Consider the following 27491-nt stretch of genomic DNA (forward strand, 5'->3'; position numbering starts at 1 on the left):
CAAATTACATGTTTTTTATTCATGATTTAAAGTTCTGTGGAGGGAATTCCGTACTCAGGAAAGCAAGAGGCTGGTAATAGTTGCAATCGGCAGAAGGCAGGCAGGCAGCCAGTTTGAGGCACACAGCTCTGACGGTGCACCTTAATGCTGATCTGCAGCTCCCCATTGCCATTCCAAATGTGGGCAAGCCTCCCACTGAAGTGTCTATCTCCTTGAATTTAGCTGGGGAGAGCAGACACACTTGGGTCTCTTGATTTTTATAAACAAGACGATTCCCTTCTTACCGTCACTTCTCTAATTGGTGTAACACGGAGTCCTATGTGGGATGAGTTTGAGTCGTCACTCGGGGAAAAGAAAGTGCTCTGATACTATGGCTAGTGGCAAGCCACATGAGCTGCAGCTTCTGGCAAGGTTTTCTCTGCGACGGGTTCTCAGCCTTAGAGATCTTCCTCCAGACCCAGCCACCAGAGGCCAAATCTGTTGGCTCTCTAGACACACTGTAAAACTCACCTTTTCCCCCAGGCCTTTGTGCGGAGAGGTGGTGGACATTTATGTGTAGGGAACCCCACTGTTACAGTGTGGGTTTTACTCTGTGGAATGGGGGCCTTAGAGAGACTTTTGTACATTTGAAGAAATAAAGAAAACAAATTAAAGGCAGCAAACATAGGCTCACGAGAAAGTAACCCGGATCGGCGGGTAGTGATCGATCTATTGAGAATCAATTTATCGTGTCTCGTCTAGACGTGATAAAATCGATCCCCAAACACACTCCCCATCAACTCCGGAACTCCAGCTCACGAGAGGCGGAAGTGGAGTCGACGGGGGAGCGGCAGCGGTCGACTCGCCGCCGTCCTCACAGCCAGGTAAGTCGACCTAAAATACGCCGACTTCAGCTACGTGAATAGTGTAGCTGAACTTACGTATCTTAGGTCAATACCACCCCCGCCCATGTAGGCCGGGGCTAAGAAGGAGCCCTGGAGAGGGAGGAGGAAGAGGTAGCCCATTTGGTCATCAGGGATTTTTGGCTTAGTCCTGAACGTGGACAGACTTTGCTCTCTGGTGGCTCAGTGAATGGAATGGTTCCTTAACAAATGTTATTTTATGCCTTGCTGTGCACAGCACCGCAGTATGGTGGGATATCTGCAGGCCTGATGAGAGCCATGTATTTGACTTGAATGTGTTCCACAAAATTACTTTCAAAAAGGAGAGAACTATGGATCACCAGGTGACTGGGTGAGCTTGGACACACTGCCATCATGATGCTGTTTCTCTGGCTAGGCCAGATGGGAGCCCAGTTTTGTTCTTTGTTTAGTACAATTGTTAATTCTACCCACAGACTGGACAAAATCAGATACACTGATCTATGCCAGCCTACAGCATGGGCACTGCAGTCCAGTAGTACCAGTTCATTCCTGCTGGGCAGAGGTTAGCACCCGCAATGCTTGAGCGGCTATATACAAAGCTTCCTGCTTTACTATACCTTTCACTGTGACCTTGTGTTCACCAGTTCCTGGGTGCGTATACAGGTCGATCTGTATGGACACTTCACCCACGGGATCATCCACACCAGAACCTGATGCAGAGATTGACAAACACCGAAAGATTAGTTTATTGGCACCCAGCTTCAGCTTATGCGCTCAGCAAGGCAATACCCCATTTGCAGTAAGTTACCCCATCTAACCAGCTTCCTTGCAGACCCTTCTAGTTTGATGTTAATTCAAAGGTCGATCCAACATCACATTTGTAGGCCAAACACACACCACATACATTACAACTTTTGGGAACAGATTATAAAAGTAATTATACTGCAAAGATTTCACACTACGAAGGATTAAAGCATGGTTGTTGAAGTGCCTTGAAAACTACAATGGATCCCAACAGAGAGCATCTGCTCATGAGTTCCTACCAAGATACTGCACACATGCAGGCATTCCTGTGACCCGGGTCAAGCACCATTTTCCCTCCATGCAAACAGAACTAGTGAAAACAGAGGGGGGAAGGTTTGGAAACAAGGGATAAGGACATAGGATTGATACTAAATTTGCTCTGAGCCAAAGTACATGTCCAGTCTTCCAAACAGCGTTCTGTACCTCCACACTGGATAAAAGCTACGATTCCCATTGCCTCCATCCCCCAAGGAAGAGAGGAGTCCCTTCAGACCATTATGAGCCATATAAGACTATGAGGAAAGTTAAGAGTTCACAAGCTGCTTGGAAACTCTACTTTTTCAGTTAGCCAGTGAGTAGTTTCATAAAGGAAAAGGTAGCATGTTTTAATAGAACAGGCCCGGGGAAGGGACAGATGTCAAATGAGCTTTAAAATTCTCATGCTATGTTGTGTTTGAGTGAAATTCAGGACAAAATTTGAAAGAGAGCACTGAAAAAAAAATTTGGTTCAATGCTCTAATGCAGTGTTTCTCAACCTGGGGGTCACAAGAGGGATTATGGGGGTTGCAAGCAGGGCTGGTGTTAGGGGTGAGAAGCAGGGCAACTTGCCTGGGGCCCCACAAAGCTAATTTACATGTTTCAGCCCTGAACCGGGCTGAAGCCTGAGCCCCCAAGCTTAAGGGAGGGGGGGTCACCATTTTTTTAAGTCCAAAGGGGGTCACCAGCACAAAAGGGTTGAGAAACAGTGCTCTAATGTATGACTGAATTCACATGCCTGAAGGGTATTCTGTAGGCAGCAATCACCCAGTCATTTTAAAAGAGGAGGATGTAAACAAATGTAGGCCATTTCCTGACGTGCGTACGGCACGGCCCAGGCAGTGAGTGCATAGGGACCAAGGCACCTTGACATACGTTCATGCATCTTGAACCGTAACTGATTTTTTGGGGAGTGCACCTGAAGGCTCTAATTTATTTATCATGCCCTGGGAGCTCTAAACACTCGTTTAAGTTATGAAGAGGCTGAGTGGGTTTTCTTGAATGTATCTTCTCCCAATCACCAGACCGTGCACTAGTAGAAAATGACTAAGTACAGAGAGGAAGGAACAGAATGTAAACACTCTATCAAGGTTGGGGGGGAGGGTCTAATTTTAGCCCCTGCCTTGGTTTGTTGGCATGTATTGCTCCTTCACTCTCTTCCAGCATTGTTCTGTTGAGTAGCCAGGTTACTGGCATTTTTATTGATATATATCGATAAAAATGCCAGTAACCTGGCTTCTTTCTCTACATATATAGAAAAACCACAAAGAAAACTGCCCTCCAGGCACTTCAGGGACTTTGTATATTTCAATGCCCTTCCTGCCCACAAAAACCGAGAGAATGTTCAGAGTACAGGAACTGAGTGACATGCATGACTCTGCTTTGGAAGAAACCCAAGGCACGGAGCTGTGCTGCAAGCTATCCAGTAATGAAGCTGGCATTTTTCAATGTTATGGCCCTTGTTTTGGGGAGCATGCACCGTGTTTTACCAAAATTACATTGGGCCTGATCTGCATTGCATTTACCCCAGTGTAACCTGACAGACTCTGAAGGAGCCACTTCCTGACTTACACTGGTGAGAGCAGAATCTGGCCCATTAATTTTAAAGCTGATTCAGTTTGGGGCTTGTCTATCTTAACTCTGTTGCTTTTTATAAGAAGATCCTGCTTTCTTATCTGAAGTGCTCTTATACACAGAGGGCTGGGAATATCTGTAGATGGCAAATAGGCATAAACATTCTACACCACTTACTAATTTCTTGGTGGTGGTGACAATTAAAACTTGGGCATGGAAATCTTGCTAGATTTGTGATATGTGCGAGTGAGGGCTGTACACTGAGATCACAAGTGCAACACGTTACAGATATGTTTTCACTTAAAAAACAAAACCCAAAAGCTTTGGGCAACATACAAAAATTGGAGAGCTGAAACCCAGCAAGATTCGAGCGAGTGGCAGGACTTCTAGCTCCCCCTCGAAGTCAAATACTTCCGCTGAGCCCTACCCTCGCGTACGTATCGCACATTACCACGTACCATGAAGAACCTGCCTCAGCAGCATGAGCGTGCACATCTAGTAGTGACCACACGGCCATAGGTGGTGCATAGCAGAGGGTAAGGACAGCCTGTAGCATCTGGCAAAGACTGTTTATTAACCCTTTATCGTCAGAACAGAATGCACATTCCCTTGAATTAATCTCAAGCTCAAGCAGTCAGTCCCACAGTCCGCGGCGCTGCTCTCTGTAGGGTGGAAGCAGTCCACAAGGGGTTAGGTTCTAGGGGGAGCTACAAGGAGGCAGGTCTCTGGAACGGGTTTCCAAAAGCAAGGGAAGTTTGCAGCTGGCTAATGTTGTTATGGTAACAGCATTAGTCTTGAACATACCCTTATCAGGAAGAACGTCCTCATTAGCGGTAAACCTAATACCTTTCCCATCATGCACTGAGTCATGAATTCAAAAGGCAAGGAGCAGGCAGGACAAAGAGAAAAGAGTGTGAATTACAATGCAGTCAGCGGTGACACTTAGACAAATACAACTCAAGGAAGTCAAATATTCTCGCTCTTAATAGACTAATATACCCTTCGCTCTGCTGCACCAACACAGGGTTGGAAAGCGATGCTGTTTGTACAAGCCAGGGAGTCCGTTTGGGTTAGCATTGCGAGGGCATGAATCTTGCTGCTGGGAGAAGTACACTGAGAGCTCTGATCCTCAAACGTTCTAGCTTGGAAGTCTGATAGCTTTGTGCTCTCGAAGCCCTTGCAGTCAGAGGGGGCTGGAGTGCCTCAGCGGCTGCCATGCACGGCCGTTCGGTGGTGCAGCAGACGCCTCACTCACAGAGTTACAGGAGCACAGCACTGACTTTTTTCAGCCATTCCCTACTACAAGCCTATGGGAGGCCTGAAGAACGTGAGAGGAAACCCCAGCTGGAGAGAACTCTGTAAAGCAGGAATCAGCCCTAAACACCGGTGCTGTTCCCCCTGCCCCCCAGATGCCTGCCCAAGTTCTCCAAATCATTCTATAGTCGGGGGCTATTCAGATATGTTTGCAAGGTCCAATCCCAGCACAGGGCCCGGAACTGAACTGTAGCCAAAGAGGACTCAGTTCACAGCTTCTTCAATGCTGCTACGAAAAATCGGTCATCAGAAGGCCTGGCTCAAACCCTCCCCCAAAGTCCTCAAGGGCTCCCCACCTGGAGAACTCTCTAGGGTACAGTACACAGCAATATGGGGACTGCCAGACTGAATTAGCCCAGTGCTCCACCTAGTCCAGAGTCCCATCTCCAACCGTGCTTCAGAGAAGTGACCTCACAGCCGCCAGTTATGGGATAACTTCACTGAGAGAAAGTTTCCTCCTAACCCCCCCGTAGTGCATTTAGCTTGTGTTCTGAAGCTGGTGGTTTATATCCCTCTCAAGCCCCTTTCAAAACAATATTTCCTGTAACCGCTCTGGACATTTTTGTTATCTACACAAATATCTAATCTTTTTTTCAATCCTGTTACACACATGGCCTCAATATCTTGTGGCAGCGAATTCCACAGGCTAACACTGCACTGTGTGAAATAGTATTTTCTTACATCAGTTTTGAATTTGCCACTTTTCCGTTAGTTGAATGTCCCTTTCCTCTTGTATTAACACCACATCAGTGCAGCCAGAACATTGCAGGTCAGCATAACTGAGTGTGGTATGACAATGCGGAATCCCACAGCCTGGAATATCCAGACAATGTGCAGGGCATAAGACCTAGTTAAGTCTACTGCTTTCATGTGGCACGGATGAGGGCATCAGTAGTGAAAAGCTATGCTAAAGTAGACAAAATGCAAAATCAGAAGGATTTAGGAGCTTGGTTCATTTTTAGGGTTGAAAACCCTCCAGGATTGTCCGGGAGTCTCCAGGGATTAAACATTATGTCATGTGAGGAAACCTCCAGGAATATGTCCAGCCAAAACTTGCAGCTATGTTATACATCTTGTTGGACTGGGAAGTGCTTTGCTCTGACAGAGCCACAAAACTGACTCTACCATAAGTATGGGTACCTAATAACAAGATGGGTCCCTTCTCATTTCCCTCACTCCAGCATCTGGAAGATTTTGTTCACTGGAGTTCATCGTGGAAGGCATCTTGTGCTTACTCTGTCTGGCCACCAGATGTCAACGTTGCTTTGCAAAGATACAGCTTCGGGGGGGGGGGCGCGGTGAGAAAGACTGGATTTGTGCTGGACATGGCCCACCTTGATTACCATGCACATTGTAGGGAGAGTGGTCACTTTGGATGAGCTATTACCAGCAGGAGAGTGAGTTTGTGTGTGTGGTTTTTGGAGGGGAGTGAGGGGGTGAGAGAACCTGGATTTGTGCAGGAAATGGCCCACCTTGATTATCATGCACATTGTGAAGAGAGTTGTCACTTTGGATGGGCTATCACCAGAAGGAGAGAGAGTTTGTGTGTGGGTGGGGTGGAGGGTGAGAAAACCTGGATTTGTGCTGGAAATGGCCCAACTTGATGATCACTTTAGATAAGCTATTACCAGCAGGAGAGTGGGGTGGGAGGAGGTATTGTTTCATGATCTCTGTGTGTATATAAAGTCTGCTGCAGTTTCCACGGTATGCATCCGATGAAGTGAGCTGTAGCTCACGAAAGCTCATGCTCAAATAAATTGGTTAGTCTCTAAGGTGCCACAAGTCCTCCTTTTCTTTTTGCGAATACAGACTAACACGGCTGTTACTCTGAAAGCTTCAGGAGTGTTTTCCTTGTTGATGATAGTAGCATGATCCTTTAGGTAACTTTGAAACATTTACATGCATTGTGTTTCTAGATCAGTGGTTCTCAACCGGGGTATGTGTATCCCTGGGAGTATGGAGAGGCCTTCCCGGGGTACATCAAATCATCTAGATATTGATCTAGTTTTACAACAGGCTACGTAAAAAAAACACTAGTGAAGTCAGTACAAACTAAAATTTCATACAATGACTTGGAGTACTTGTGGCACCTTAGAGACTAACCAATTTATTTGAGCATAAGCTTTCGTGAGCTACAGCTCACTTTATCAGATGCATTCATTTTGTGTGAATACAGACTAACACGGTGGCTACTCTGAAACCATACAATGACTTGGTTAGACTGCTCTCTATGCGATACACGGAAATGTAAGTACAATATTTATATTCCAATTGATTTATTTTGTAATTATATGGTAAAATGAGAAAGTCAGCAATTTTTCACGAATAGTGGGCTGTGACACTTTTGTATTTTTATGTCTGATTTTGTAAGCAAGTAGTCTTTAAGTGAGGTGAAACTTGAGGGTATGCAAGGCAAATCAGACTCCTGAAAGGAATACAGTAGTCTGGAATGGTTGAGAGCCACTGTTCTAGATCTCAAAAGAAAGGGTGTTTGTTGTAAGTTTGTGCGTTTCAGTCCCACAGAACGCTGCCTGAAGGACACTTTATTTGACTTTAAAAGGATTCTTGTTTCTGCCTCTTTGCCATCAACTTCTCCAAGCAGAGAGAGGCGGATACTCTAAAATTCAGATTTTGACTAGCGCCTTCCATACAGCAGCGAACAAGATGTTTTAGAAGAGCTTCTTCCACTTCTCCATTCCAGTCCCACACTTGGTAGCAGAGTCATGCTGGCAGAGTCAGGGCAGCATGAGAGCACAGATGTTATGATTTGGGGGACCCCAGGCTGCTGGAGGACTGGTGCATGCAGGGAGGACTGGACTATTAGTGGTGAGACTGCAAGGGACCCCCCCCAGAGTTTCTTGCATTGTTTGTGCTTTGGGACAGCTTGCAGCGTGGGGACTGTATGGAGATCCCAGGCAGGTCTGACTCTCACGGCTTTAGCCGTCACTTTCTTTTATTAGCAACATTGGAATGAGAGGTCCCACCCCACAGGCTGCATTTAAATCAGGGTATAACCTGAAATCTTAGGTTATAACCTTAAGATATTATCTTAGCCTAGGCTTAGTTACGTTGGTTTTCATGTGCTTCTCCAGGGATGAGCAAGAATCACAAAACCACACAGGTGGCCAATGAACGTCCTCTGGCTATGGACTGATACTATTCTGTGCAGAAACGAGGAGACCACTGCTTCTGAACAGCTGTGAGATCCACAGCAACAAATCATTAGCCACATTAGTATTGGGGTGGCAATGTGGCAGTGTTACCCTGGCTTCCACAGAACTCTCGGGGGCCATCACAGCAGCGTAGTAAATAACTTGTCCTACTGCTGCGTCTTTCCCTCCAGCAATGAAAATACGTAATAATCTAGACAAAAAGAACAGGAGGACTTGTGGCACCTTAGAGACTAACCAATTTATTTGAGCATGAGCTTTCCTGAGCTACAGCTCATGAAAGCTCATGCTCAAATAAATTGGTTAGTCTCTAAGGTGCCACAAGTACTCCTTTTCTTTTTCCTCCAAAAACAGTACAATTCCCTGTACAATAACTCCAAATCACTTCCCCCCAATCACTTACCAACATTCATGCCAGGAGCTTGGCTGTGAAATTAGCGTCAGGCAAGAAAACCTCCAAGAGTTAAATTTGCACATATTTCTGTTCCCTCAAGATATAAATGTTGAGCAGGAAAACCCCAGCAAATAGAAGCTCTGAAACTGTCATGTTTCCAGGAGTGTGACTGCCAAAGACGCTGCAAACCAGTAGTGCAAGCCATGGCAATTAACATCACACTGGAGAGCTTTAGTCAACCCACCTGATGACAAAAGAGAGCCTTACCCTGAGCTGTCTGTGTCTGGACAAAGGTTTTGATGAGAGTGTCCGTGGTCTGAGTGTAGAGGGACAGCGCATAGCGGAGCGACTGCAGGTCTGGGCTCTTCTCCAAGAAGGTTTTCTTTAGGCCATTCCCACCAGCATGGAAATATTGCTAAGAGCAAAGAGCAAAAGCAACAACGTAAAAGGGAAACCACCACCAGCAATGGACAAGCTGCTGGCAGCCCCTCCAAAAGCAGAGGGAGCGGAAACCTTCGTGAAGCCTTTTTTGCAGCAGTGGCTGATTCCTCACCCCAACAGCTCTCCCATCCCTGTCAGACCCTGACTCTGCAAGCACACACAACCCTTAAATATGCTGGCTCCATCGTACTATTGACCTGAGTGCCATGTAGGTGTTGAACTAGGCACCTCTTCAGAAGTGGGTTTATGCAACATACTTGGTAGCCCTGAGTCATTCTGGTGCCTTATTGCTGATCATTCACTGAGCTATGTGCCAGGTACTATCCATTCCAGAACAGCGTCCGGGGAGTGTCACTCACTTTGATAGTATCCAGAGCCAGGTCCAGAACCGCACACTGCTTTGGAGTGAGACTTCTAGTTTCTTCCCTCACCATGTGATCCTGAAAAGAACCATCAGATCAAACATTAATATACTTCTAGCGGCAAAGGCCCCAATAAAGCTAGGTGCACTGGATTCACACAGGGCTCTCTAGCTGGGGCACTGATACAGCTATGTAAGAAAGAGTGATAGGGTCCATTTCAGAATCATCCTTTGAGGCGACTGATAAAAAAAAAGTTTCCTCAAGTTCTGTTGTGTGCACAAGAGGGAAGGAGGTAAACGCTCCGTGGTGACAGACTGAATTTTAATCCAAGCTTGTACTTTGCAACCCTGTTTCATGAAAAGCCCCAAATGACAAATCTGCTGGTCACTCATGAATTATGCAGCTCGCTCCAAAACTGCTACTAACAGAACCTTCAAACCACAGACCACAGTGACATGTTCTGTGTGTCTCACAACTTGGACAGAAAAACTGCTTGAGAGATTTTTTTGGAAAAAAATGTATTGGTCCTACTGTATTTTTCATACCCCTCCATGCATACAGGCTGATTACCTTGGTGCCGAGTGAAACAGTACAGATCCAAGGAAGAAGAGTAATACCGTCTATAAACTTCTAAAAATTAGCTAAAATACAGAAACCTTGGGACCTACCACAACTAAAAATCAGTGCTGTGTATCCCCCTAGAAATCTTCCTTTTCTAATTGTCCATCTGTTAGAATATACTGTTAACAGAATTCAGAGTAACAGCCGTGTTAGTCTGTATTCGCAAAAAGAAAAGGAGTACTTGTGGCACCTTAGAGACTAACCAATTTATTTGAGCATAAGCTTTCGTGAGCTACATGAAGAAAGCTTATGCTCAAATAAATTGGTTAGTCTTTAAGGTGCCATAAGTACTCCTTTTCTTTTTGTTAACAGAATATATTTTTAGTTCTTAAGTGTCATGAGACAATCAACCCGCAGACCTGTCACCAGGCCAAGCATTATCTCTTTGCAGGCTGGGCCTCAAGCCAGTGTAAGTTTGGAGGGTAAATTCTACATTCTGGGGGGGCATATTGGTGAAGGAGAGTTTCTCCAGCAGGTGGGTTGGCCATTTGAGCTGCTAAGAGGTTTAGAATTTTAGTAGCAGCAGCATTCGTGGTCAGTATGTAGGGGAAGCAGTCAATGCAATTTATTACACACAATACCACCACTACGCATTTCGTGAATGTACTGGGGTCTATCAAAACCCAGACATTTTTCCACTGGGAATGCTGACTGCTGCATTACACCTTTCAGGGAGACATGCCTGCCTGGCCATTTGCACCTTTCATAGCAAACAGAGCCATGATGTAGCTACCCGTTCCTGTCTTGTATTTCTAACACTTGCCACGGGAGCCCAGTCAATCTTCATAATGACCAAAGATAGGTACATTTCATGTTCTCTTACTGCCAGGTGCTGGTTCCAAAGGCTGGCCTGGCTGATGTTCCATTTGTTATCTGGTTGAGCCTGGCTCCGCCTTTAGTTAAATATAGACTGGGGCCCCTTGATCTTTGCGAAGTAATATGTTCAGCCCTCACGCTGAACATGTGCACGCAGCTGGCCTAGATTCATGTGGCCCAGATTTTCAAACAAAGTTAGGCTCCTACGTCCATACAGAACATAAGAAGGGCCAGACTGGGTCAGACCAAAGGTCTATTTAGCCCAGTATCCTGTCTTCCAACAGTGGCCACTGTCAGATGCCCCAGAGGGAATGAACAGAACAGGGAATCATCAAGTGATCCATCCCCTCTCGCCCATTCCCAGCTTTTGGCAAATTGAGGCTAGAGACACCATCCCTGCCCATCCTGGCTAATAGTCATTGATGGACCTAAGTAGCCTGTATTTCAAGAGTGCTGGTGCCCAGTGGTTATTGGGCTATTTCAAGAGTGCTGGTGCCCAGTGGAGCTATTGGGTGCTCCATGCTTTGGGGAAGAAAATAAAAAAAAATCAGCCCACTTCGTCAGGTTTTTTAGTATAAATGGAAGGAGCCAAAACTTTAGACCTCTGAATTGAAAATCTCTGCCTGCATGCCGAGTTCCAGGGTAGGGCAGGTGCTTCTGGTTTAGGATTCACACAGTTATTGGTTTGCCATTCAGCAGGTTCTAATTCTCTTCCTTGCTACATCCCAGAGCAGCACCAATGTGTGGAGCTACCCAGTGACACCACAGCAGTCTCTTTTCTCCTGGCAATGGCCAGTGTTGCACAGCATCCCTTCTGCTGCGGAAGCAGGAGTTCTCCTTCGGTTTCTCTTATGACCGGTGAGTAACTCAGTTGAAGCTAGTGCTGTTTCACATTCCTGTACACAGAGGGCAAAGCATTCTCTTTCAGTCAGTCTCAGAATAAACATCTCATTCATCTAGAGCACCCGGCTACCCTATCCTGGGACTGGGCTTGTTTAATCAAGGTAGCTGTATTTCCAGGACATAGAGCAGCTCTCTCATCTGGTGCTAAGTCCTGTTGAAATGTCTCCTATGTCCCTGTCTGCAAGTTGGGAGATTCCCTACCTTTTGAGCCCATATTAGGAGATCAGCCTTTCTTTCTCCTAAACCATGGAAACTCTTATTCTTCTCTGACGTTTGAGCTGCTACTGAGACAGACCTTGGTCTATGTTACCATTTGGGGAGTAACATGTGTCTGCTCCCAGATGGAGTTCTTCAGGGTAAGCTCTACTTAACAGTGTGACGTGGATTTATCAGCCCAAGAGCTTCACCGCAACATCTGCAGTCAAAGAGCTGCCTATGATCTTCATCTCCCGCATACGAAGCTTATTTTCATCAGCCATCACCGCTTCCATAACAGAGTGCAAGAGGTGTGGCCTTGCAAGCCAGGAGCACTTTGCAAACACAATAAAAAGATTTCAAGTGAGAACACAATTTCACTGTCTGCCAGCACGGCTGGGATCAGCACATGAAAGAGCCAGCTGCATTGTTCCTTGCTTCAGACAGCAGCATCAGCAACAAAGATCTGGAGTCAGAACTGAGCTGGCCATTCTGGGACAATGGGAGGCAGAGCAACCTGCAAGCGCCCTGCTCCATGGATGCTATATATGGGCTCAAGCACAGAGAGCAGGAAAAACTTGTTTCCATTCAGCAAACCGAGCAGATGACATTTAGAAGATACCTGGGAATCAAGTATGCATATTACCAAGGTGCCATTTCCACAGTCACTTTTCAGACCATGAAATTACTCTAAAATACATGGTGAACTGATTCATGATCAGGACAAGAGACCATGCTTGTCCAGTTTGCCAGCTTGAGTTTTTTAGCCGAGTTACTAGACACCCCTGGGCTCTCTTTACACTTTCCTTTTTGTATTAAAAATGCAAGGAGTGGTTCGGATCTCCTATGCACCCTGTCAAGTGGCAGAGAAGCCAAGGTGGCTCAGCATGGCCTTTCACTCGTGCTCTCTCTTTTAGTCTTATATATAGTGATTACAGCTACTCAGGCCTGCAGAACCGACACCCCTTTGGAATCTTTGCTCTTCGGACAAAGCTCATGTGGATGCAGTGTTCTATCTATCTATTAGAAAAAAGGGTTACCTACCTCTAGTAACTGTTGTTCTTCAAGATGTGTTGTTCATTTCCATTCCAATAGGTATGCACACGTGCTGCACGCACGATTGTCGGACGGTTTTTCCCCTAGTCAGGTCGGCTGCGGAGACCCCTGGAGTGGCACCTTTATGGTGGCATATATAGGTTCCTGCTGACCCGCCGCCTGCCGAGTTCCTTCTTGCCGGATACTCCGACAGAGGGGAGGCGGGCGGGATTTGGGATGGACATGAGCAACACATCTCGATGAACAACAGTTACAAGAGGTAGGTAACCTTTTTTCTTCTTCGAGCGATTGCTCATGTGCATTCCAATAGGTGACTTCCAAGCACTTTCCCTGGGGGAGGGGTCGGAATTCACCTGGTTGCCGAGTGCGGCACTGCCCTGCCAAAGGCTGCATTGTCCCTCGCCTATTGGGTGATGGCGTAGTGTGACGTGAAGGTGTGGATGGAAGACCGCGTTGCTGCCTTACATATGTCCTGGAGAGGGACCTGTGCCAGGAATGCTGCGGACAACACCTGCGCTCTCGAGGCGTGCGCCGTGAGCAGAGGGGCTGGAATGTTAGCCAGGTCACAGCAAGTCCTGATACAGGACGTGATCCATGATGAAATGCGCTGGGATGAGATCAGGAGCCCCCTCATCCTTTCTGCAATTGCAATAAAGAGCTGTGGTGACTTACGAAATGGCTTTGTGCGCTCAATGTAGAATGCTAGGGCACATGTCCCTAATGTCCAGGGAATGGAGCATGCGCTTCCTGTTACTGGCATGGGGCTTAGGGAAGAACACAGGCAAAAAACGTGTCTTGGTTCACATGAAACTGGGAGACTACCTTTGGCAGAAACGCAGGGTGAGGGCGTAACTGCACCTTGTCTTTATAAAAGACTTACGGGGGTCTTGTAAGTCAGCGCTCTGAGCTCGGATACCCTTCTAGCTGAGGTAATGGCCATGAGAAAGGCCACCTTCCAGGAAAGGTAGGACAGAGGGCAGGTTGCCATGGGCTCAAAAGGGGGCCGCATGAGAGCGGACAGGACCAGGTTGAGGTCCCACTGGGGAACGGGCTGTCGTACCTAGGGATAAAGACTGTCCAAGCCCTTGAGAAACCGGCCACCATGGGATTACCGAAGACTGACCTACACACTGCCGAAATGGCAGCAAGGTGCACCCTGAGATGATATTGCCAATCCCTGCTGCTTGAGGTATAACAGGTAGTCCAAAACAAGGGGAATTGGAGTTAGCTGTGGTTCAGTTCCCCTCTGCAGAGACCAGATGGAAAAACACTTCCACTTTGCCAGGTACGTGGCACGAGTGGAGGGTTTCCTATTTCCCAGCAGGACCTCCCTGACTGGATCCGAACACTGGAGCTCAAGAGGATTCAGCCATGGAGTTTCCATGCCATGAGGTGGAGGGACTCCAGATTGGGGTGTTGCAGATGGCCGTGGTCCTGTGTGATTAGAGTTGGGCACACAGGAAGGGCTACTGGTCTCTCCACTGAGAGGTTCATCAGCATGGTGAACCAGTGCTGGCAGGGCCACGCTGGCGCTACGAGGATCAAGGAAGCCCCGTCCCGGCAAGCCTTGAGGAGGACTCTGTGTATGAGAGGGAAGGGCGGGAACGCATACAGCAGGTGACTCGTCCATGAAGGAGCCTGGGCTGTGGTTCAGGAAGGAGCAGAACTGCTGGCACTTCCTGTTGCTCCGCATCGCGAACAGGTCTATGTAGGGAGAGCCCCAGCTCTGGAAAATCAAGTGCACAATGTCTGGCCTGAGGGACCATTCGTGACCATGAAACGAGCTGCTGAGGCGATTGGCTAGTTCGTTTTGCACTCCCAGGAGGTGCAACGCCTCTAGGTGTATCGAGTGGGCGATGCAAAAATCCCACAGCTTGAGGGCTTCCTGGCACAGGGGAGGGGAGCGAGCACCACCCTGTTTGTTTATCTAGAACATCGCTGCAGTGTTGTCTGTCAGCACCAACACACATGCGCCCTGCAGGTGGGCCTGGAACGCATGCCAGACGAACCACCCTCAGCTCCCTTACATTGATATGCAGCAATAGTTCTGGGTGGGACCATAGGCCTTGGGTTCTGGTGTTGCCCAGGTGCACTCCCTAAACGAGCGCCGAGGCGTCCGTGACCACGGATAGCGTCGGTTGGGGTTTGGCAAAGGGTACTCCCGCACAGACCACTTGGGGCTGCAGCGACCAGTGAAGAGACTCGAGATTGCAAGCAGGAAGGGTTACTATCGTGTCCAGTGGGTCCCTGCCTGGCCTGTGCACCCGCACCAGCCACGCCTGGAGGGGCCAAAGGCATAACCTGGCGTGTTGGACCACGTATGTGCAGGCTGCCATATGCCCCAATAGCTTCCTGCAATTCCTGGCCTTGGTTGTGGGAAATTGGCAAAGGTTTTCGAGAATGTCCGTGAGTGCTTGGAAGCGCAGCTCGGGCAGGAATGGCCTGGCCTGCATGGAGTCCAAGAGAGCTCCTATGAACTCTATTTTCTGCGTCAGGGCCAGTGTGGATTTGGGCACATTCAATATGAGGCCCAGCCTGCTGAATGTGGCCTGGGCCAGAGACAGGCTCTGGGGCTTGTGCTTGTGACTCTGCCTTGACAAGCCAGTCGTCCAGGTACGGGAACACTGGCACCGGACGTTTGCGGAGGAAGGCTACCATGGCCGCCATACACTTGGTGAATACCCAGTGGGCCGTCAAGAACCCAAAATGGGAGCACCCTGAACTAGTAGTGCTGGCCACTGACTACAAACCTGAGGAATCATCTGTGGGCAAGGATAATGGATATATGGAAGTATGCATCTTTCAAGTTGATGGCAGTGTACCAGTCCCCTGGATCCAGCGAAGGAATGATGGCGGCCAGAGGGATCATGTGAAACTTCACTTTCCTTATGAATGTGTTGAGATCTCACAGATCCAGGATAGGCCAGAGCCCCCCGTGGCCTTGGGGATGAGGAAATAGCGGGAGTAGAACTCCTTGCCCCTGAACTCCTGAGGAACCTCCTCTATTGTCCCTAGCGTGAGGCACGATTGCACCTCCTGCAACAGGAGTTGTTTGAAGGGTCCCTGAAGAGGGATGGGGAAGGTGGGTGGGAGGGAACAGAACTGGATAGAATATCCCACCCCTACCGTGCTGACGACCCAGCGATCTGACGTGATCTGAGACCAAGCATAGTAGAAGAGGGAGAGTCGATTCACAAAGTGGGGGTAAGGATCAAAGACTAAAACTGACGCTCCGTCCTTGGGCGCATCTTCAGAAGTTTGACTTTGGGCCAGGGGGAGGTTTGGCTGAACCCTGGCCTTAGAATCATAGACTATAAGGGTTGGAAGGGACCTCAGGAGGTCATCTAGTCCAACCCCCTGCTCAAAGCAGGACCAATCCCCAACTAAATCACCCCAGCCAGGGCTTTGTCAAGCCTGACCTTAAAAACTTCTAAGGAACGAGATTCCACCACCCCCCACTAGGTAATGCATTCCAGTGTTTCACCACCCTCCTAGTGAAGAAGTTTTTCCTAATATCCAACCTAAACCTCCCCCACTGCAACTTGAGACCATTACTCCTTGTTCTGTCATCTGCTACCACTGAGAACAGTCTAGATCCATCCTCTTTGGAACCCCCTTTCAGGTAGCTGAAAGCAGCTATCAAATCCCCCCTCATTCTTCTCTTCCGTAGACTAAACATCCCCAGTTCCCTCAGCCTCTCTTCATAAGTCATGTGTTCTAGACCCCTAATCATTTTTGTTGCCCTCCGCTGGACGTTTTCCAATTTTTCCACATCCTTCTTGTAGTGTGGGGCCCAAAACTGGACACAGTACTCCAGATGAGGCCTCACCAATGCTGAATAGAGGGGAATGAACTTGTCCCTCGATTTGCTGGCAATGCTCCAACTTATACAGCCCAAAATGCCATTAGCCTTCTTTGCAACAAGGGCACACTGTTGACTCATATCCAGCTTCTCGTCCACTGTAACCCCTAGGTCCTTTTCTGCCTTGGCCTGAGGAGGACTGTAACAAGTACCTCCTATTAATCATAGAATCATAGAATATCAGGGTTGGAAGGGACCCCTGAAGGTCATCTAGTCCAACCCCCTGCTCGAAGCAGGACCAATTCCCAGTTAAATCATCCCAGCCAGGGCTTTGTCAAGCCTGACCTTAAAAACTTCCAAGGAAGGAGATTCCACCACCTCCCTAGGCAACGCATTCCAGTGTTTCACCACCCTCTTAGTGAAAAAGTTTTTCCTAATATCCAATCTAAACCTCCCCCACTGCAACTTGAGGCCATTACTCCTTGTTCTGTCATCTGCTACCATTGAGAACAGTCTAGAGCCATCCTCTTTGGAACCCCCTTTCAGGTAGTTGAAAGCAGCTATCAAATCCCCCCTCATTCTTCTCTTCTGCAGGCTAAACAATCCCAGCTCCCTCAGCCTCTCCTCATAAGTCATGTGTTCTAGACCCCTAATCATTTTTGTTGCCCTTCGCTGGACTCTCTCCAATTTATCCACATCCTTCTTGTAGTGTGGGGCCCAAAACTGGACACAGTACTCCAGATGAGGCCTCACCAATGTTGAATAGAGGGGGACGATCACGTCCCTCGATCTGCTCGCTATGCCCCTACTTATACATCCCAAAATGCCATTGGCCTTCTTGGCAACAAGGGCACACTGCTGACTCATATCCAGCTTCTCGTCCACTGTCACCCCTAGGTCCTTTTCCGCAGAACTGCTGCCTAGCCATTCGGTCCCTAGTCTGTAGCGGTGCATTGGATTCTTCCGTCCTAAGTGCAGGACCCTGCACTTATCCTTATTGAACCTCATCAGATTTCTTTTGGCCCAATCCTCCAATTTGTCTAGGTCCTTCTGTATCCTATCCCTCCCCTCCAGCGTATCTACCACTCCTCCCAGTTTAGTATCGTCCGCAAATTTGCTGAGAGTGCAATCCACACCATCCTCCAGATCATTTATGAAGATATTGAACAAAATCGGCCCCAGGACCGACCCCTGGGGCACTCCACTTGACACCGGCTGCCAACTAGACATGGAGCCATTGATCACTACCCGTTGAGCCCGACAATCTAGCCAGCTTTCTACCCACCCTATAGTGCATTCATCCAGCCCATACTTCCTTAACTTGCTGACAAGAATACTGTGGGAGACCGTGTCAAAAGCTTTGCTAAAGTCAAGAAACAATACATCCACTGCTTTCCCTTCATCCACAGAACCAGTAATCTCATGATAAAAGGCGATTAGATTAGTCAGGCATGACCTTCCCTTGGTGAATCCATGCTGGCTGTTCCTGATCACTTTCCTCTCATGCAAGTACTTCAAGATTGATTCTTTGAGGACCTGCTCCATGATTTTTCCAGGGACTGAGGTGAGGCTGACTGGCCTGTAGTTCCCAGGATCCTCCTTCTTCCCTTTTTTAAAGATTGGCACTACATTAGCCTTTTTCCAGTCATCCGGGACTTCCCCGGTTCGCCACGAGTTTTCAAAGATAATGGCCAATGGCTCTGCAATCACAGCCGCCAATTCCTTCAGCACTCTATTTCTGCCCCGTCTCCTTGACCAGTCTCGTCTAGGAGGCCCAGAGTAGAAGAGGGACAGGGGGAGTGAGGCTTGAAAGGCTCTTTGAGGTACAGGGGTGTGGATCACCAAAGACTTCAAAGTCGCCTGTGAGTCCTTAAGGCTGTGGAGGCAAGAGTCCGTATTTTGGGCAAACAGACCTGCACTGTCAAAGGGGAGGCCCTGGATTGTGTTCTGGACCTTCAGTGGTATCCCCAACACCTGGACCCACACGCTGCGCCTCACTGTCATGGCAGTGGCCATGGTCCAATCCACCAAGTCCGCTGCGTCTAACATGGCCTGGAGGGAGGTTCTGGAGAACACCCTGCCCTCCTCAACGAGTGCGCTAAACTCCTTGTGCGAGTCAGCCGGGAGCAACTCCTGGAACTTTGCCAACGAGCTCCAAGAGTTGACAGCATAGGGGCTGAGTACTGCTTGCTGATTAGCCACTTGAAGCTGGAGCCCCCACATCGAGTAGACCTTCTGGACAAAACGGTCCAGCTTCTTAGAATCCCATGACTTAGATGTGGGACCTGGCTGTCCTTGCCTCTCTTTGTGATTTGCCATATCAACCACCAGAGTCCCTGGTTGGGGGTGGGTGAAAAGGTGTTTGTACCCTTTCTGCAGCACAAAATAGCATCTTTCCACCCCTTTAGCGGTGGGTGGTATAGAGGCCGGAGTCTGCCAGAGCACCTTAGTGGTGTTCTAGATTGTTCTTATTAGGGGCAAAGCCACCTCTGGGGCAAGGATGTCCACCATTGGGTCAGACTTCTCCATGACCTTCTCTGTCTGGAGACAGAGGTTTAGGGCCACCCTCCTAAGGAGGTCCTGGCGGCCGTCACTGATAGGGTGGTGGTGGTGCCCGCCACCGCCTCATCTGGCGAGGAGGTGGCGGTGGCCTATGGGACAGGGTCTTCCTGCCCTTGGGCTCTCGAGAGGTCGGGTCAGGTACCTCGGAGCCGCCCGTGACTGGAGGTGGCTCCATTGTCACTGATGGCACTGGTCCAGGTGCTGCGCCTGAGCGTGACAGCCCAGAGTTCCTGTCTCACGCGTGGTCCTCAGGAGCCTGGGGGTGTGGCGAGCCAGCAAAGTTTCTGGGGAGTGGGGGGCACGGGGTGCAGATGCCACCGACACTGGCCTGGAGCCCTGAGCATGATGGTAGGCCCAAGGGGTCCAAAAAGGCCATTGTACTGGGTTCTGCCACTGGGGCGGCCAGGCGACTGCCAGTGCCGATGACTCCACTGGTCTGCAGTGCTGGGATCGGGAGACGTAGTGGCTGCATCAAGATACAGAAGACTCAGTGACCGACTCGGACAAGTAGTCTGCCCGACTACGAGGGGGGCGGGGCCTGATGGTGCCAGGGAGTGGTACTGGGGAGATGGTAAGTGGCGCAGTCGCATCATAGGCTTGCCACAATGAAGAACCAGAGGTGGGGCTGCCATCGGTGCCGTAAAAGCTGCTGGAGCCACGTGCGGCCCCGGGATAGATGCTGCAGCCGCTGCCGGTGCATGGGCATGCGGTGCCGGGGACTGCGTGATCATGGCAATGAGGTCCCGTACTACCTCATAAGTGTCCGACGTGGAGGGAAGGTTGAGCTCTTCCTCCAGATCCTCCCGAGTCAGGAAGGACACCAACACCGGACTCGATAGGCCTCCTGTTGGGGCCAGAGTCAACAGTGCCAGGTCTTGAGGCCCAGACCATAGGTGTCGCACCGGAGGACGCACCCCGCTGGAATCCCCTCGCAGCTCCTTGACGGGGGAATGATCTCTGTCCGCCTTCTTTTTCTTATGCGGCACCAGGGACTGTGAGCAATGCTGCCTAGGGGCACTGGCCTTATGAGTTGGGGAGCAGCACCAGTGCTCCTCGGAGGAGTCCCTCCACGGTGCCAGGACATCCCGCTCCGAGGCCGGGGCGCTACACACAAATGATGCTGGTGCAGCTTCTGGTGCCGGCTGTGGGCAAAGGGCTGACTCCATCAGGAGGAGCTTCAACGATAGTCCCGCTCTCTCTCAGTCTTGGGTCTACAGCTCCTGCAAATTGGGCACTTATCTGTCCTCTCCTAAACAATTGAGACAGGCAGTGTGCAGATTGCCTGGGGGCATAGGTTTCGCACACCTCTCACACGTCTTAAACCCCTGCGACCGAGGCATGCCCCGGTGCCTGGGGAAACTGGGGCGGGGGGAAAGCCCCCTAAAATAAGTCCAATTAACTACAAACTAGTATAAAACTAACTATGTACGTCAAAGAAAAGGGAACCACGAGGTAGGCACTTGCGAATGCAAGAGACTGAGCTGCTCCAACGACCGTCACTGGTGGTAAGAAGGAACTAGAGCAGGTGGCGGGTTGGCAGGGACCTATATATACCACCATAAAGGTGTCACTCCAGAGGTCTCCACAGCCGACCCGATGGGTACTGCTCGGGGAAAAACCTTCCAACGATCATGCAGGTGACGCGCGCGTGCACCGTTGGAATGCACATAAGCAATCACTCGAAGAAGAACTAGTGCCTCTGGGAGGGATCGAGAAGAATGCACGTACACTTTTGTGTGCAGCTAACATGCAGGTAACTGAACTTCAGTGGACACCTCCCCTGTCATCCTAGACTTCTGTGCGCACATAAGTACACAGGCATGCAAATCAGGGGCTGCACAGGAACCCTGAATGTGCATCTGTGCAAATGAGGCAGGTGCAATTCTGAAAATGAAGTCCTTTGTACAAAAAAAAATTGCATTTCACTGAACTTATGCCCACCAGATTTTCAGGCAATAGCAGTTAGCAGAATGTATGTACCATTTCAGATTTATATTCAGAGCAGCTTTACGAGTCGCAAAGGCCCTCATATGACCCCAGTGACTTGAGAAGACAAGGACTATCCCCCATCCTCTTGAAGCCTTTGGCCAGCTGGCTGCCTGAAGCAAAGTTGCTGCCCGTCTGCTGAGCTACCTCTGAAATCTGCGAGCAGAGGTACTAGGACAAAAGGAGGAAGACAGCTTAGCTGCCTCGCAGCTGCAGGCAGAATAGCACAGCACAGTCCCTGGCACAGGAATCTGAGCTTTGAGTTCTGCCGCAGAAGAGCCCGAGGGGCTCCTGAAAAACCGAGGTGCCTGCAAGGAAAGAGATAACGGTCCCGAGGTGGAGGGTAGACACGGATGGAGAAGAAACAAACAGACACAGTCACAGTCCATTAACATCTTGTGTCAATGAGTGTAACAAATGTGGTACACGCACAACGCAACTGAATTTTAGTGGCAGGGAAACCGTGTTAATGGAACATTTAAAAATGCATTAATTCAGTCAGAAAAATGCTCTTTGCATTGGAAAGCGCTCTACAATCAGCATCTTGTACCAAGTTCAGCGTCCTGCCAATCCTCCCTGCTGCACAACTGATACTTGTGTGCGTTGCGATTCCTTATTTGCAGCTTCTCTTGCACACAGGAAGGTTAAATCATATTCAGAAGGGCCTGACAGGTATAAAGCATCTCAATTTCTCTATTTGCATATCGTTCTTGTTGTGACCCCGGGAGCAATGCTTGGTTGGCTCACCATGCGGCAGCGTGCACTTAGTGACACGCGTGTCAGCTAAGGTGCCGTCAAAGCACGTGCTAAATGCCAACTTCCAGCAAAAGGGAGCCTACGCAGTCAGAATTTCTGGGCACAGTTCAGCTCTGCTCTAGAAGTGACAGTTATTTTCATATCAATGAGTCCAATTCAGAAACTATTCCTTCGTCAATAGCTCATGCAGCGTACATGCCCATTGATATTCATTTATTACAAGTGCTGATTACTATTTATAAAAGAGCTCAAAGCGAAAACTCGGCATTTTCTATTGCACAAGTACAGGTAGAGGAATTGGATGGATTCGCAAAGTGTTCTTTCTTTTTCATTTTAAAATAAATTACCCCATTGTTCACTTGTTATACTGAACATGCAAATAATTCAATCTACAGTAAATGAAAAGCCATGCAGTAAATCTACGGGCAGCACACGTTAGTAGCACGTATTCTAAGGTGCACATTGTCAGTCACGGAGGGGGGAGACAAAACGCATGCTATGCACTACTGCACTTTCATGTTTGTATACAAGGACATACATGCAAGCCACACACATCAATACCTTCAACTTTGACAAGTGTCCCAGTTCCTTAGCAGCACTGAAAATCAACTGCGTACCCTATGATTGCGAGAAGTTAAAGTCGAAGAAAGGAGAGAAAGATTAGAAATCAATTTTTGAGCAAGTAAAGGAAAAAGGTGCAAATCAAGTTGGTCCATTGATCTTGATATAACAAACCCAGTGCCAGTCATGCTAGTTTATTTTCCTCCATTTCCAAGGAATACATTTGTTAGCTAGGGTAAAGAGCAGCCTTCCTGTGGACAGCCACATACAGGGCTCCCGCAGACTGTGGTACACTGCTAGCTCTCACTTGCAGAAACCACCTGTTTAAACCGATTACACATCTAGATGGATTACCCACAAATAGATTGTGAAGACATTGTATTACCCTAGACTTGAAGCTCTCCTACAAAATTATAACCAGACCTTAGGATCTGGGAGTGAAAAGCTTTTATGGAGTTAATGATAAACTAAGCGCAGATCACATTATTAGTTAAAACTTTTGTGTAGACATGCAGCACAGTGCAACTGAAGAGTGGGGTTAAGCACGTTAGCCCCACAATTTGATTTGCTTGTTTTTTAGTGTATTATCTCAGGCAGAAGACAGGCAGGCTCAGTCTATTGGAATACTATAACAATTCCTTATTCACAAACACAAACAGATCAATACCTAGACATCCCGTTCCCACACCATGGTTTACTTGTGTCCTCTGAACAATGACGCAACAAGGAAGGAAGCTGGAGCCCTGGAGATGGGAAATGTGACTTGGAGCCAGATACACTGCAGCACAATGAATGCTGATCCTTGGGCAGAGACAGAGGGGAGGATGCCATTCCTTCCCTCTGCCATAGCATCTTTCCACCCTTCTCCAATGCACCTGTCACCTGGATACTGGAGTACTAAACAAAATTAGTAAGGCTGCAAGCAACCAGACAGTGATCGCCATCCCTTACTCCTAAGATCCTTTACAGGGTGTGCTTGAAATGATTTTCTTCCTCCCCCTGTGTTTTCTCCCCATCTCTTTTCCTACCTCTGATCCAAAGGGACTGTTCAGCGGAGAGCCTGAGGAATCCAACCTGCCCTCACACTGGTCATGAATTCCCTTAGCTCACCTTAGCTCTCCGTTGCACACTCTTCCAGGCTACTCTGGCAGGTGCTGTGGGGAGGAGGCTGTAAATGTCCAGACTTCTCCAGTTGAGTTTCCCCCTTTCTTCTCAGTGAGGGCTGAAATGTTCTGGGAGGATTGTCCCCTGGAATGGGGAACTGGACCCGTGTCCCTCTGGGCCAGTAAATGATAATTAGGGCACCACTGTTTAATTTTGTTTCAGTTACTTTTCCTAATGAACACCATACACCACTTCAAAAGGAATTCCAGTGAAGCTAGCCCTGCCCTTGGGATTGTTGGTGTACTCGGTAATTTCCACAAGGCCCATCTGTTTCCAAATATCTCTAATGAGCCCCTCACACTGTACATTATTTTCCTTCGCCACCTCCCCTCCCTACCCCTTTACCCACTACTCTTCCTTACTTCAGTAATCCCTTCTCTCTCTCACATACTTCCACAGCAAGAGCCACCAAAACAAACAATCCTAGTGCTAAGAGTCTGGAAGAGTTTGGCTGGTGTAGTTGAGCAAAAAGAAGGCCAAGAGGGAATCTGATTGCACTGTATCAATACATCACAGGGGGGTAAACACTAAGGAGAGCAAAGAGGTATTGAAGCTGAAAGACAGTGTTGGCACAAGAATAAATGGGGATAAACTGTCCAGGGACAAATTCAGGCTGTAAATTAGGATGATGCTTCTAACCATCAGAGGAGTGAGGCTCTGGAGCAGCCTCCCAAAAGGGGTCGGTGGGGCAAACAACTTAATTAGTTTTAAGAGAAAGCTGGACAAATTTATGTGTGTGATTGTGTGATGGGATTGCTTGTGCTGCCAGAAGCTGGAAATGGGTGACAGCGGATGGATCGCTTGATGATTCCCTGTTCTGTTCATTCCCTCTGGGGTACCTGGCAGTGGCCACTCTTGGAAAACAGTATACTGGGCTAGATGGACCTTTGGTCTGACCCAGTATGGCCGTTCTTATGATGATAGGGGACAGGGCTTGGCAGCCCTGGGGGGCCCTTCTGGTTTATGTCTTATGTTCTGAAGCTCATGCTTCAGGACTCCAGCTGGTCTCCTGCAGGGGTCAGGAAGGGATCCCTGTCCCCCAGGTACTCTGGCGGTATGTGCTTTGTTTTCTCTCTGAAGCATCAGGGATGGCCACAGCTGGAGATGGGACATTGGACAGGGAGTGTCAGGGCTCTGAGGTGGCACTGAGCAGTGTCTCTCTCTCAGATGCTTGGCTGGCTGGTTCTTGCTCACGTGCTCAGGGTCTGACTGATCACCATATATGGGGTCAGGAAGGAATTTTCCCTCAGGTCAGACTGGCAGTGATCTGTGGGGTTTTTTTAGCCTTCTTCTGCCACGTGGGGGTGCGGGTCACTAGCTGGAATTATCTGGGTACATCGCACTTCAATGTTTCTCTGCCATTGTGGGGTCTTGGACATTGGTGCATCTCAATCTCTCCCATTCTCTGCCTCTGGCACTTAATTGAGTGTCTTTATGTCAAGAATTATAACATTCAAAAACCCCAGTCGGCGAACACTTCAATCTTCCTGGACACTCAACAACAGACTTAAAAGTGGCAATTCTTCAACAAAAAAAATTCAAAAACAGACTCCAATGAGAAACTGAAGAACTGGAATTAATTTGCAAACTGGACACCATCAAATTAAGCATGAATAAAGACTGGGAGTGGATGGGTCACTACAAAAACTATTTTCCCCCTGCTGTTACTCACACCTTCTTGTCTACTGTTTGAAATGGGCCACCCTGTTTACATTGGCCTCATTACCACTACAAAAGTGATTTTTCCTCCCTTGGTATGCTACTGTTGAGAATAGCCCATTTCCACTTTAATTGAATTGTCTCGTTAGCACTGACCCCCCACTTGGCAACTCCCATCTGTGTGTGTGTGTGGGGGGGGGACGACGGGGGGGGACGACACACGGACGTGTATATATACACACACACACCCCTACTGTTTTAGTCCACTCCATTCATCTGATGAAGTGGGTTATAGCCAACGAAAACTTATGCCCAAATAAATGTGTTAGTCTCTAAGATGCCACAAGGTCTCTTCATTGTTTTTGCTGATACAGACTAACACAGCTACGACTCTGAAACCTGTCTGGGTGCAGCTAGTTGGGGGTCAGTGGCATGGAGGTCTGGATGTGTGGGCTCAGGGTGGTGCAGAGGTGTGGCACTTGCCAAGGTGAGGGTTTGAGTGCAGTGAGCTCAGTTGGGGGTGGTTTGGGTACAGGGGTGGGAGTCCCAAGGCAGGGGGGTTCCAGATGCAGGGATTGAGGTTCACTGGGCTAGGGTTCAGATATGGAGGACTAGAGGGGTTCTGGGTGTACGGGGTGAGGCTTGGCGGGGGTGTCTGGGTATGGGAGGTCCAGATGCACGGGGGTTGGGTGGATGGGGGTGCAGCTCCCCGTACAGTGACCACTCCCCCCACAGCTGAAGAACAATGGGGGCAGGAAGCAGGGAGGATGCTGAGCTTCCTGCAGCTTGGGGAGGATTCTTGGGGTGAGTCTTACACAGCCCCAGCCACTCCTTGCAGGGGAAGAGAAATCCCATTCTCCCCTGCCTCCAGCCCTGCTGTCAGCTCTGGGTGCCTGAAATGATGTATCTGCACAGCTAGAGAGTGGTGCGTAACCACTCTTGCAGATTCTCTTTGCTTCCCTGTCAAAGTCATTTTTCTGTGGGGAAGCAAAGAAATCTGTGGGGGACGTTAATTCTATGCACCCGCAGTGGTGCAGAATTACCCCAGGAGTAACAAAGGTATATCCTAGTAACTTTTACAAGGTGCTGTTAACTAATCGCTCTACTGCAATACCTGACTGATGCGTGTGACTGCACTTAGGGTTTTGATCTGTATTGATGGCCAGATGGTAAACGCTGTGTGATTTCTAGAGTTCATTTTTACTTACAAGAGGTTCTTAAGGTTCAGCACCTGCTGAGCTAAGCAGAAGAGCACACACTATTTTCTAAATCAAGTTACAAGACATTTTAAATGAGCAGCCCCAAAATGCTATTTAAATATTAATATATCACAGTTCAGTTCTGTCATTCCTCTTTGGAATTTTTCAATACGAGTTTGAATAACAACATGAGCCACCCAAGGCACGTAGCATTCCTGCAGCAGTCTCCTAAGTAGGCCAGGTCTGAAACACTGAGCAATACCCAGTGACTCAGAATGCTTCATAGAACAAAGCTGCTCAGATAACTACTCTCCAATTTTTCTTTCCCACTAGGCACTATCCCTGTCAGTCAATGCCAATCTCTGTCAGCATATGTTTGCAAACAGAAGTTATTCTGTTATTACAGTGAGTTTGTCATCAAAGTTGGGATTGCCTAAATGAAATAACATGGACAGCTCCTGTCATTGCCTGATGACACTCTTGTAAACAAGATACTACGGCTCCTCAAAAGGAGCTGTTTATCCATGCAAGAAAACATCCCACCACAAAACTCTCTCAAGACACCTTGTACCATGTGCATCACCTTGGGAATGAACCCTCCCCAACTGTCACTGCAGAAATCTGAATTCAGCAGCAGTCCCTGGAAGCAGCAGAACCTCCACACGTTATACAGACATTACTATATTTTAACCCTTTGACATCAGGTGCTTAGCACAAAAGTATTTCCTGGTGATCCCCAGAACAAAATGCTTAAAGCATCATGGAGGAAAATGGGGAGAGAGAATGGGCCATCACAAGAAGCACTGCCATCTGTCTGGTGACACCCATAGTTCTGAGTGGTACAGGATATAAGCAGTTCTAATTTTCCTAGTGCTTTCCAAGGAAATTCACTTGGTCTTCATACCTGCACCTGTCACAGACATAAGAGAGCTATAGTTTGCAGCCTGGGGATAATTAAAATCTCTGTTCATGGTTTGATTGTTTTTAAAAAAGCCATTCAGGCAGGGCTCTCAGCTGCTGACAGTCAATGGGG

General features: G+C 48.4%; 1 protein-coding gene across 3 annotated transcripts in view; it reads right to left on the bottom strand.

Moving 5' to 3' along the window:
- Positions 1-27491, bottom strand: part of UNC13B (unc-13 homolog B) — a 393995-nt gene that overhangs the window by 3273 nt on the left and 363231 nt on the right. For 2 of the 3 annotated variants that reach the window (XM_077816578.1, XM_077816577.1), the window contains exons 26-30: positions 22437-22493; positions 9176-9256; positions 8643-8790; positions 4302-4358; positions 1481-1573 (exon numbers count right to left, since the gene is read on the bottom strand). In XM_077816578.1, coding sequence (XP_077672704.1) covers positions 1481-1573; positions 4302-4358; positions 8643-8790; positions 9176-9256; positions 22437-22493 — 436 coding nt within the window. The remainder of the gene's footprint in view (positions 1-1480; positions 1574-4301; positions 4359-8642; positions 8791-9175; positions 9257-22436; positions 22494-27491) is intronic. The other variant, XM_077816579.1, reaches the window with a different exon arrangement.

Source organism: Eretmochelys imbricata, chromosome 5 (assembly GCF_965152235.1).
Source record: "Eretmochelys imbricata isolate rEreImb1 chromosome 5, rEreImb1.hap1, whole genome shotgun sequence".
NCBI lineage: Eukaryota > Metazoa > Chordata > Testudines > Cheloniidae > Eretmochelys > Eretmochelys imbricata.